This window comes from Melopsittacus undulatus, chromosome 15 (genome assembly GCF_012275295.1).
Source record: "Melopsittacus undulatus isolate bMelUnd1 chromosome 15, bMelUnd1.mat.Z, whole genome shotgun sequence".
Classification (NCBI taxonomy): Eukaryota; Metazoa; Chordata; class Aves; order Psittaciformes; family Psittaculidae; genus Melopsittacus; species Melopsittacus undulatus.
The window spans coordinates 5,135,352-5,147,765 of NC_047541.1; the positions used below are offsets into that span (position 1 = coordinate 5,135,352).

General features: G+C 58.0%; 1 protein-coding gene across 1 annotated transcript; it reads left to right on the plus strand.

Annotated features, from left to right (window-relative positions):
* The first annotated feature begins 1,703 nt into the window (after positions 1-1,703).
* ADAMTS15 (ADAM metallopeptidase with thrombospondin type 1 motif 15) lies at positions 1,704-10,414 on the plus strand. The gene is made up of 8 exons (XM_034069520.1): positions 1,704-2,700; positions 5,880-6,012; positions 6,554-6,721; positions 7,120-7,403; positions 8,019-8,196; positions 8,459-8,640; positions 9,046-9,221; positions 9,598-10,414. Exons 1-8 carry the CDS (start codon positions 1,801-1,803, stop codon positions 10,367-10,369), a joined length of 2,793 nt encoding a protein of 930 aa, XP_033925411.1. The 5' UTR covers positions 1,704-1,800; the 3' UTR covers positions 10,370-10,414.
* The last annotated feature ends 2,000 nt before the right edge of the window (positions 10,415-12,414 follow it).

Sequence of the window (12,414 nt, forward strand, 5' to 3'; positions counted from 1 at the left end):
CCCTCACCCTCCTCTGGTGCTGGTTCCTGTGGTCTCCCCTTTGTGTTGCAGAAGACACAACAGAGCTGTCCCCTTTGCCCACCCTGGTTTGGGAGGGATGGGCCATGGAGATGCCACAACCCTGGGACAGCTCCAGGGCTTGGTCTGGGTCCTTTCCCATTGGGAAAATCACACCATGTTCTTGAGCTAGAGGATAAATGGAACACAAATGTGCCTCCCTTCTTGTCTGCTAAAGGGTGAGCCCTAAGGGCAATACGTGCCCCATAGGCACAGCAGGTTTCCTGCTCCCTACAGGCAGCACAGTCTGGTTTGCAATCAGAGCTCTGTCTTTGGGTAGGTGATTCCCACTTGATCCAGGACAAATTCCCTCCTGGCACCTCAGGATGCTCGAGGCTGTGTCCTCTCCATGTGCTGCCTGTTTCCTCTGTGGTCCTATCGGCATCCCTGGGCACCGGGATCCAAACAAAACCCTGGATTCACTGAGCCCAGTGCACCCTGATGATGATCTTGGGTCACAGGATGAGCTGCAGGGCACACGACCAAGCAAAGCACAGCATGGGGAAGTATTGACACTGCTTATTGCTGTTCATCAGCCTATTCCTCAGCCACAGTTACTGAGGGCTCTTCATTGCTCTCCTTTTAGGGGTCCTGCTCCACAAACCCCATCATCTTTCTACCTCCCCATAGCCTCTGCTGCCCCTGCATCCTTCCTGGTCCCAAGCACTGTTCTGATGGACACATCTGGAAGCACAGAAGATGGGGCTGCAATGAACTGTCCCAGACCAGCACGGAGCAGGGGGTTCCAGCTTCCCTGCACACCCCTGTCCTGACCACAGCCTCCTCCATGCTGAGGGGACACACACGGAGCTTCATCCCATTCTTTTGCCTGGAGCATGAGTGGGGAGCAGCAGGAGGGAGCCTGGCAGATGGGAGCATCCCTGCGGGCTGCAGGGTCCCCTTTGGCACCGGAAGAATACGAGTGAAGAGGGTCCCCAACTCACCCCACATCCCTGTCCCATCCCACATCCCCATCCCACTCCTCTGACCCATTCTATTTCATTCCATCCCATTCCACACCCTTGTCCCATCCCACAGCCCTTCCCATGCCACGCTATGCCATCCTATCCCATTCCCCTTATCCCCTGTCATCCCCCCATTCCATCCCATGCTATCTCATCCTACCTCCCCAGGTCATCCCATCCCCTCATCCTATCCTATTTCATCCCATCCCATTCCCCCCATCCCATCCCACCCTACACTCCCATCCCACCCTACCCTCCCATCCCATTTCACTTCAGCCCATTGCATCCCCTCCATCCCACCCCATCCCATCCCATTCCCCCCATCCATCCCACCCTACCCTCCCATCCCATTTCACTTTAGCCCATCCCATCCCCTCCATCCCACCCAATCCCATCCCACCCTACCCTCCTATTCCATTTCACTTCACCTCATCCCATCCCATTCCCCCCATCCCATCCCACCCTACCCTCCTATCCCATTTCACTTCACCCCATCCCATCCCGTCCATCCCACCCCCCATCCCATCCCATTCCCCCCCTTTATCCCATGGCAGCCGCCGCGGTCCCGCCCCGGGCGGAGCTCGGCTCTGCCGGCCCCACTGCTCCGCCCGCTCTCCCTCCCCGTCCGCCCGCATATAACCGCTCCGCTCCCCGCAGCGCAGGTACCGGGGGGCAGGCGGCTCGCACGGCCCCATCCAACGGACGGACGGAAGGGGGGGCCCGATCCACTTCATCCCCCCCCTCCATACCCTCTCCCCGATGTGATCCCACCGGGACGATGCTACCGCTGCTGCCGCTGCTGCTGTTGGGAGCCCCGGGGCTGAGCCTGCCCCTGGACGACACCGAGGTGGTGACCCCGCTCCGCTTGGACCCGGACATCAACGGCAGAGCCTACTTCAGACGGGGGCCGGCGGAGCCGCCCCGGGGGGGGCAGGCGGTGGTTTTCCAGCTCTCGGCTTTCGGGGAGGATTTCTACCTCCACCTCACCCCCGATGCTCACTTCATCGCTCCCTCCTTCGCCTCGCATTACCTGGGGGCCGCCGTCCGGCCCGGCCCTGCCCTCCGGCACTGCTTCTATTCGGGGGATGTCAACGCGGACCGGGAGTCTTTCGCCGCCCTCAGCCTCTGCGGGGGGCTCCGAGGGGCTTTCGGCTACCGAGGAGCCGAGTACATCATCAGCCCGCTGGCTGCGGGTGCAACGGGAGGGGAGCATCGCCTGCAGCGCCGCAGCCCCGGCCGCCCCGTCGGGGCCGGAGCATCCCGCTGCGCTGTGGGCTCCGCGCTCACCCCCGGCGTGCTGCAGGCGCTCGATAAGTACCGGGGACGCGGAGGGGGGAAAGGGGGTCGGGCCAAGCGCTTTGCCTCCGTGTCCCGATACGTGGAGACCTTGGTGGTGGCTGATGAGTCCATGGTGAAGTTCCATGGGGATGACCTGCAGCACTACCTGCTCACGCTGATGGCCACGGCCGCTCGGCTCTACAAGCACCCCAGCATCCGGAACCCCATCCAGATCTCCGTGGTCAAGTTCCTGCTCATCGGGCAGGATGACAAAGGGCCCAAAGTGACCGGGAATGCTGCCCTCACCCTCCGCAACTTCTGTGCCTGGCAGAAGAAGTGGAACAAGGGCAGTGACAAGCACCCCGAGTACTGGGACACTGCCATCCTCTTCACCAAGCAGGTGGGTGCAAGGGGTGTTGGGGGGGGTGACCCAGAGGTGCTGCCCCCCTATTTCAGGGAGCCCCTGCCACCTCATCCCACCTTTAGTGTACGACTGTGGCTGTTCCCCCTTTCCCAATGGATCCTTATGGTGTTGGGGAGATGTGGACCAAGCCCCCTAGGGCCATCCCTTGCTGGCAGGGGGCTGAGTGAGGGCAAGGGGTGCGCAGATGCAGGTTGGCCCCATAGGCAGAACCCTGCTGCTCCATCCCCAGGCTCCTGGCAGGAGCCCCAGCGGCTCTGGCACAGGCAGCAGCCACCCCAAACCAGGGGGTGTGAGCCCAGAAGAGGAGGAGCATGGCCCCGATTCCCTGTCCTTGGCTGGGAATTGCTCACGGGGAAGGATCCCACCTCTCTCCCTGCTTCCTCTGACTCATGCGGGGTCCTCCTGAGAACCTGGAGCTCTCCTGCGTGTTGGCTGCTCCACATGGATCTCACTCAGGGCTGGAAGGAGAGCACCAGAGATGGAGCCAGCGCTTGCAGACCTCACAGGGGGGAGAGGTGAGGGTGTTCCCCACCTCTAACATGGGAAAAGGGCCTTTTCCTCACCTTTGGAATGGGCTCTGCAGCACCATGGGGCAGTTCCTTTATCCCTCTTGGATTAAACCAGGTGACATGGAAGCGGTGCCAGTCCCTGCCCGGATGTTTCAGGATGAGGGACAGGACAGGAACTCCCCTCAACAGCAGGGACACCATTCCCAAAGTGCCTTTCCAGGTCAAGCACTTGTGGGTGGGAAGGATGCAGCATCCAGTCTAGTTCAGCTGCTCCTACCCTGGCATCAGCGCATCCCTGGAGCAGGAATGATGAGAGACCTCATCCTATCCATCCTCCTTGTCACTGGGCAGGGACCACGTCCTCCATCCAGCTGTAAGCATGATGGAGCATCAACTGGAGCATGGGCAGGGTCAAACCCCAGCCTGCTGGAGCGGGGTGGCTGCAAACAGCTCCATCCCTGATGGAAACCCAGCGAGGTCACCGGAGCCACACATGGGTCAGATTCGATCCCAGTGATTCCAAGGCTGCGGATCACGGCCGGGCTGCATTCCTTATCCATTGCTAACCCAGCCATTCCTGAAATCCCAAGGCAAGCTCAGTGCAGAGGAGACATCTGCCTTCCTTGAGTGCATCCATCTGTGGTCCCCTGACACCCCAATGCATCGCTCCCTGCCAAAAGGCTGTTACAAAAGCCCCCGACTTAAGTTTCACCTCCAGCCCTGTTGATAGGCAGCTCCCAGTTGTTCCAATGGGGCTGTCCTCTCCCGCTTGGCTCTGCTCCATCCCTGCTGGATGTGGATTTGGGGATCTCAGTCCTGATGGCTGCACATCTACCAGCAGCCATGGCCCTGGGACCTTCCTACCTGAGCTGGTGCTTGCTGGAGCCTTCAACTGCATTCCTGCCTCTTGGAAGCAGCATCACACACCACAGTGAAGGGTTTCTCACCCATCCTGATGCTCCATGTCCCACCAGCCGAACATCTTCGACCAAATGGACTAAGGAACATGTGGAATCTGAACCTGGAATCCTGTGTTTAAGGCTCAGCCTGTTGGGGTTGCTTTGGATGCACACAGGAAGCCCCCATGACAAAGAGAGCGGTCCCTCTATGGAGGTGAATCAATGCACAAGGATCCCTCCCGTTTGACCTGCAGAACATCTCGGGATGCTCCCAAGGGGATGAAGAAAAGCCTTGGAAGTGCCCACGGGGGAAGGTCAGGATGGCAGGAGAGTCCCATAGGAGCTGCTTGGGGTGCTGAGCATCACCCCCCACCTTCGGTGACAGTGACAGTGAACTCAAGGCAGAGCAGTTCCTTTGCCTGCTGCTGTCCCCCTTTAAACCTCTGGAGCTCCTCTCTGCTCCCCTCCATAGCTCCATCCTTGTGTTGACTCCCATCCTGCACCCTGCAAGCAGAAGGATGTGTTCTGGTGGGGGGTCAGGACCCAGCATCACCCCCAAAGCCCCAGCTTGGGCAATCTGCATCCTTGGCGTGATGCTCAATGTGGCAATACCCTGGTTCCTTAGGACAAGGAACCCTGCAGTCCCATTTAAGCCACCTGGGATTCGGGATGCCACCAGCTTGTCCCTGTGCATTGATGGATGGTGGGATCATGGATGCATAGCAAGAGCTGAACCTTGTGCAATGAGGTTTTCCACCCAGAGCCACAGCCTCCCAGCTCCGTGGCCACTTTAACTCCTGTTAAAGCCATCTGGGGCTCTCTGGAGCCATCGGGACTGTTCTTTACCCACGGCTGAACCTGCCTGAGCTTGGAATCCTCACTGGAAACGCTGGCAGAGCTGCTCGTGTGAGGCTTCAAGCGGCGCCTTGGCCAGGGAGCACTGAGCATGAATCACGCTTATTTATAGCCCAGAGAGTCCCTAACGTTTCCCTTTCATGTGGAAAGCAGTTCCCTACCTCCTGCGTGGCCTCCACAGCAGCTCCCAGCCCCATTGGGGCTGCACTGAGGGATGCGGGTGATGCTCCATCCCTAGCACCATGGCTGCATCCTCAAATGGATCTTTAATTGGCACAAGCACCTTTGGGTCCATTGATGATGAGACCCTTCCCATCCTCTGTCCCAGCAGCATTTACATGGGATCTGGTCATCCTCGATGGTTTGTTCTTCCACCAGCAGCGCTTGGGATGGATGTGAAGTGTCTTGGAGAGGCAGGAACACTTCCCATAGCCTTGGGAACCACTGGACCCAGTCCAGGAGCTCCTTGTTCCTAGGGGGAAGTAGAGAAATGAGGTTGGGAAAGTGGTCAGCTCCCAGGTCAAGGCACCAAGGCCTTCCCATCCACCCATCTGGGTCTGGTCCTTGAGCTGGCATTGAAGGATGGAGCCAGAATGACTCCATCCCAGTGACTCCGATGCCAAAACCACCTCCACCCTGGGCAGAGGAGCTGGTTGGGTGGGAAAAGCTGTCACTGAAGGATGCCTGGGAGGATGCTGTGCACAATGAGGGTGGATGCAAACACACCATTGCACCCTGGTCGGGGTCAGGATTGAGGTTCCCAGCCCAGTGGTCCCCATCCCTTTGGGCTGCAGTCTGGGATCAGCTCCCCATGGAATACTTGGGCTGCGGATGGGGAGCAGGGATGCTGGTGCTGTCCATAAGGATAACCCCTTTTCTCCATGCCCTGCAGGACCTGTGCGGTGCCACCACGTGCGACACGCTGGGGATGGCGGATGTGGGTACCATGTGTGATCCCAAGCGGAGCTGCTCCGTCATTGAGGACGATGGGCTGCCCTCGGCTTTCACCACTGCCCACGAGCTGGGTAAGGCTCCTGCTCTCTGATTCCTGCTGGGAGGAATGCCAGGAGCTCCAAAATAACCCTGCTCCGGAAGATGAGACAATACCCGGTGTCTGGAGAGGGGGAAACTCCACCTCGGGGCATGAGACCCGGCTGGGAGAGAAGCAAAAGGCTTTGCTGTTGTGGTTGCTACCTGGGCTGGGCTTGCAGCATCCTTTGGGATATGCCCATAGGCTGGAACAACAGGAACCTACCTCTGCAGACACTTGTGGTGCTCGGTGGGAGGAGGAAGAGGAGGAAGGAGGGGGTTGAGCGCTGAAGTTTCCTTCTCTTTGCCATTTCCCTTCCTTTCCACATGCACAGAGCAGCCGGGACAGTGGGAATGGTGCTGGTCCTGCATCTCCTGCTGCTTGTGCGGAGCCTCATCCTTCCCCATGGGTCTCCAGCCCTTGCAATCCCTGCAAGGCTCTGCCCCACTCTGTGCCTCCATTATCCCCATTGCAAGAAGCTTGTCTCTCTGTTCCAAGCTGTGTTATACACATTGTCCCTCTTCATCCCTTTCCAGGCCATGTCTTCAACATGCCCCACGACAACGTGAAGGCCTGTGAGGAGGTCTTTGGCCGGCTGAAGACCAACCACATGATGTCCCCTACCCTCATCCAGATAGACCGTGCCAACCCCTGGTCAGCCTGCAGCGCTGCCATCATCACCGACTTCCTCGACAGTGGCCATGGTGAGCCCTCGTACCTGTATCCTGTCCCTGGGGTGCAGGATCCATGCCTGGGAATGGTTGATGGGCTGTGGAGATAGAAGGAATGGGATCACCATCCCTGGAAGCATGCATTCGAGGCCCTCAGTGCCATGGGTTAGTGCTGGAGAATGGTTGGACCCGATGATCTTAATGCTCTTTTCCAACCTGATTGATTTCCATGAGGAACCTGATTGATTTCCATGAGGAAATCAATCAATCAATCAAACCTGAGGCTGCCACAGCCATGGAGCCACTTGGGTCTCCCCTTGAAGGCCACCCCTGGGGTAGCACGGGGTCGGGATAGCTTTGCCCATCCATCCCCACACTGGTCCATACAACCCCCCAGGACCCCCCAGACCTCCCCATCCTCCCCGCTGCAGGAGACTGCTTACTGGACCAGCCGGCCAAGCCCATCCCGCTGCCCGAAGACCTGCCGGGGTCGAGCTACAGCCTGAACCAGCAGTGCGAGCTGGCCTTCGGGGTGGGCTCCAAGCCCTGCCCTTACATGCAGTACTGTGCCAAGCTGTGGTGCACGGGCAAGGCACGGGGCCAGATCGTCTGCCAGACCCGGCACTTCCCCTGGGCCGACGGCACGAGCTGCGGTGAGGGGCGATTCTGCCTCAAGGGCTCCTGCGTGGAGAGGCACAACATCAGTAAGTACAGGGTGAGTACCTGCACTGCCCCATGGGGTCACTCTGGGATGGGATGGATCCTTCTCGGTGCTGGGGGCAGGAGGATGCACGAAGAGGTGGAGGTGGTGTGCGCAAGGAGGGATGATGCTCTGCTTCATCGAGACCCACATGGGGTTAGCAGCAATTGGAAGAGGTTTGGCTTGCAAAAGGGAGGTTAGAGACACTCCTCTGCTGAGCCCCACATGGGCCTGGGGGCATCGGGAAGCTGATTTGCTTTATAAGGGATGCTGAAAGTCCCTGCTCCATCCAGCCCCAAATGGGTTTAGGAGCAACTGGAAAAGGTTTTGATTTATAAGGGATGCTAAAAGACCCTGCTCCATGCAGCCCCAGATAGGGCATCTGGAAGAGGTTTTGCTTGGCAAGGGATGCTGAGAGGTGCTACTCCATCCAGCCCCAAATGGGTTTAGGAGCAACTGGAAAGGGTTTTGATTCAGAAGAGATGCTGAAAGCCCCTGCTCCATCCAGTCCCAAATGGGTCTGGGGGCATCTGGAAGAGGTTTTGCTTGCCAAGGAATGCTGAGTCCCCCTATCGGGATGGAGCTGGTGGTAATGGGGATGCAGCATCTCACCCTACTGCATCTCCGCAGGTGGATGGTGGCTGGGCCAAGTGGGCACCCTATGGGCAGTGCTCGAGGACGTGTGGTGGAGGGGTGCAGCTGGCCAAGCGGGAGTGCACCCACCCCGTGCCTGCCAACGGGGGCTCCTACTGCGAGGGCATCCGCGTCAAGTACCGCTCCTGCAACCTGGAGCCCTGCTCTGCTGCAGGTAAGGGCTCGTGTGCTCCTGGCTCTCTGCAGGACCTGTGACAGCCCCTAAACCTGGAGCCTGAGCTCCAGAGAACCATGGAATGGTTTGGGTTGGAAGGGATCTTAAAGCTCATCCAGTTCCATGGGCAGGGATACCTTCCACTGGAGCAGGATGCTCCAAGCTCCTGTGTCCAACCTGGCCTTGAACACTGCCAGGGATGGGGCAGCCACAGCTTCTCCAGGATCCCCAATCCCATGCACATCCGACTCCTTTTTTCCAGTGCCGGGAAAGAGCTTCCGTGAGGAGCAGTGTGAGGCCTTCAACGGATACAGCCACAGCACCAACCGCCTCACCGCATCTGTCTCCTGGGTACCCAAATACTCTGGTGTCTCCCCACGGGATAAATGCAAACTCATCTGCCGAGCCAATGGCACTGGTTACTTCTACGTGCTGGCACCCAAGGTGGGTGAGGGACCCCCGTGGTCACCATCAGGGCTGTGGGATGGCTCTGGAATGCCTGGAAATGAAGGATTTCTCCTTGTCTTGGGGGCAGTTGTGGTAGATGAGGGAGTGGATCAGCCTGGATGTGCCTGCTTCCTTCTTCCAGGGCTGGAGCTGGTCCATAGAGGGTCTTCTATGGGGCTTGTAAAGGTGCATGTGGGATATGCACAAAGGATGGCCACTACAGGTGTGGGCAGGGTGTGCTCCCTTTGCACCAATGCAATGGGAAGAGCAGTGTAAAGGGATGCAGTGCCATCCCTAACGATCCTGGGTACCAAGCAGAGCATGAGCAAAGGATGATGCTCAGGACCCCTTGGATGGATCCAGGTGGCAAAGGGAAACGCAGCAGTTGTTTTGCTCATGCAGGTTGTGGATGGGACCCCTTGCTCCCCAGACTCCACCTCGGTCTGCGTGCAGGGCAAATGCATCAAAGCAGGATGTGATGGGAAGCTGGGCTCCAAGAAGAAGTTTGATAAGTGCAGTGTCTGTGGAGGAGACAACAAGAGCTGCAAGAAGGTCTCTGGCTTGTTCACCAAACCCATGTAAGTGTTCGGTGACCGCGTGTGCTTCCCCATCCCTGGGGGCAGGAAGGCCATGGAGGTGGTTGAGGGTCGGAACCAGATGATCTCGAAGGGCCCTTCAAACCCAAACCATTCTATGGTGATGGGTTTAAGTTAATCCTGAGCAAAGCCTCCTGGTGCAGTCCCCATCACTGCAGGAGAAGCAGGACACATTTAACCTGCTGATGGTACTCTGGTACATCCATGCTGGTGACCCACTGAAGCACCTTCCTGTGTGCTCGCTGTAAGGAGCAGATCCCAAATGAGCTTCATAGGAGATAACCATGGGGTGGGAAGATCCTGAGACCCCATCCCGATGGGATATGCTCCTGCTTAACCCCCTGCCCTTCCCTTCCAGGCATGGCTATAACTTCGTGGTGGTCATCCCCGCGGGGGCCTCCAACATCGACATCAGGCAGCGGGGCTACAAGGGGCTCATCAGTGATGACAATTACCTGGCACTGAAGAACGGGCAGGGCAAGTACCTGCTCAATGGGCACTTCATTGTATCCGCCGTGGAGAGGGACCTCATGGTGAAGGGCAGCGTCCTGCGGTACAGCGGCACCGGCACCGCCGTCGAGAGCCTGCAGGCCTTCAAACCCATCCAGGAGCCCCTGACCCTGGAGGTGCTGTCCGTGGGGAAGATGACCCCTCCGCGGGTGCGTTATTCCTTCTACCTCCCCAAGGAGAGCAAGGAGGACAAAGGCTCCTATAGGAAAGAGGGCAGGACCCCACCGGACCTCAACAACAGCCTGTCCAACCGGTTGGATGGTGGGAGGCCGAGCTACAAACGTCCTTCCTACAAGTGGGCAGCGGGCGGATGGGAAGCGTGCTCTGTGACCTGCGGCGATGGGATGCAGAAGCGCTCCGTGGCCTGCCATGACTCCTATGGGCAACCCGCAGCCGAGTGCGATGCTGCCCAGCGCCCGGCTGAGGTCCGGCTCTGCGGGGAGCCCTGCCCCATATGGGATGCTGGACCTTGGTCCCCCTGCTCCAAAAGCTGTGGTCGTGGGTTCAAGAGGCGGGCGCTGAAGTGCTCGGTCCCATCCGGGCGCCTGCTCCCGCGGGAGAGCTGCAATTCCCGTAGGAAGCCACAGGAGTTGGATTTCTGCACCTTGAGGCCGTGCTGAGCTGGTTCCAGGGGTGCTGGTGAGGAAGGGCATGGTGCTCCTCCGGCTGGGGATGGGGGAGACGTCCATAGCACATAGAAAACAGGGTGGGAGGGGAAACTGGGGGGAAACCCAAAGGGACCGAGCACATTCACCCCATGGGCCTGAGAGGGATGGCACCGACCAGGTCGCTCGGAGACAGAGGGGGAACAAACATCTACCTCGAAGCTGCTGAATGACATGGAAACCCATGGGCAGAGGCTGGGATTGGGAAGGAAACACGGATGGGAACGAGGAGGAGCACTGCCCGGGATGGATCCGACTACAGGGAGATGCCCATATATTGCACAGCCAAAAGCCTCCCCTGTCTTCCAGGGCCCAGCCTACCTCCCCCCTCCTTGGGCTCCCCCAACACTCATGCTCCATGGGACCAAAAAGGATTTATCAATGCAATGATGGCAAATGACATTGTCCAACCACCGAGGTGCTGGGACTGATGCTTCCACTGGGAAGGACTCACAGTCTAGAATGGTCCTTGGAGCCCCAGCAGCATCCCTGGGCCAGGCTGGAAGGTGGTGGCTTCATTATGGTTTTCTCCTCCTGTCTATGACCAGACCAGTGTAGATTTTATGGTGCTTAACTCTGTATTGTTTTAACCTCCTTCCTTCCCCCTCCATCCCAATGGATGTAAACCTGGTGGAGCGGGCACAGCGCTATTCCCAGTGGGCTCTCACACCTGGATGAGGGTTTCCTATGGTGCTTTGGGATGGGGCTGTGTGAGTATCCTGTGTGTAGCTGGATGCTCCCGCACACCTTGATCCAGGGCAGGTTCTAAACCACCCGCCTGAAGCTTTTCAGGGCTAAAAGGATCACTCTGGAGCTGAGATTGGAGCTGGCATCCCAAACCAAGCAACTGTACTGTAGTGTATGGGGCCAGACACAGCCCCACCGGTCACTGGTACTTGACTCCGCTCTGGAAATGGTGCTCACTGCTTAATGGGACCAGTTTGCTGTGCACTGTGGGAAAGGGGCTCAGTGGGGTATGGACATGCAGAGGAAGAGGTGGCTTTGAACCTACAAACAGTTTCCCCCTCCAGGGTTCGTTCTGTACCTCAGCTCATGCCCATTGCAACCGGAGGGGACCATTTACACATCACTTGGGTCTTTCACTCAGATCATATCAGGGACCACTTCACTTGTTGCTTTCTCGCTGGTGAAGGTGCCTCTGAACCCATTTGCTGTCACTGGGAGCAAGCCAGAGCCTCTGCATTGAGTGATGCAGTTACTGGGAGCAGCAGGAAGGAGCTATAGGGGGGACACAGAGATGATGGGGAGGCAGAAGATGCTGTCCCAGCAGCCAGAGGCTTGCTCACTCCCATGCAGGTGTAGCATGGAAACTCCTTGTGCCCCTTCTGCCCCAATACTATGGGCAAAGGAAGGAAGATCACAAGGAACAGGACAGAGGGAGCACAAGGATTTACTTGCTAGACCTTTCCATCAGCTTACAAACTCCTTATGACAACGTTTGGGGACCCATCCTCACGGATTGACATAGTGCCTTTTGAACACAGGGTCTCCACACTGCTTGATAAGAGTCATGGAATGGGTTGGGTTGGAAAGGACCTTAAGATCATCCAGTTCCAACCCCCTGCCATGGGCAGGGATGCCTCACACCAGACCACATCAGGAGCAGATGCTGTGGTTGCTGTGGGAATGGGATTCAATGCCCTAATGAATCCCTTCCAGGTCTCCATTCCCATCACCAGATCCCTTCCGGAGGGTTTTCCTGCATAGCCAAGCTTCCATCGGGGAACAGAGCTCCAAGGAGCTGCCCTGTTGTCTCTTGCCACCCCCAAGAGATGGTTTCCAAGCCACTGAGAACCCATCAGCCTTGTCTATGGGGCAGGGAAGGACTCTTTGCGTGCGGTTCTTTTGCCAAGTGTGCAGCAAAAGGATGGAGATGCCACTCGGACTGGCTGCTCTGTGTATACCATGTATACTGATAGCAAACCTGAAATAAACTGTATTTAAAGCCACACGGCTCCCCAGGGCACACAGTGGTGCCC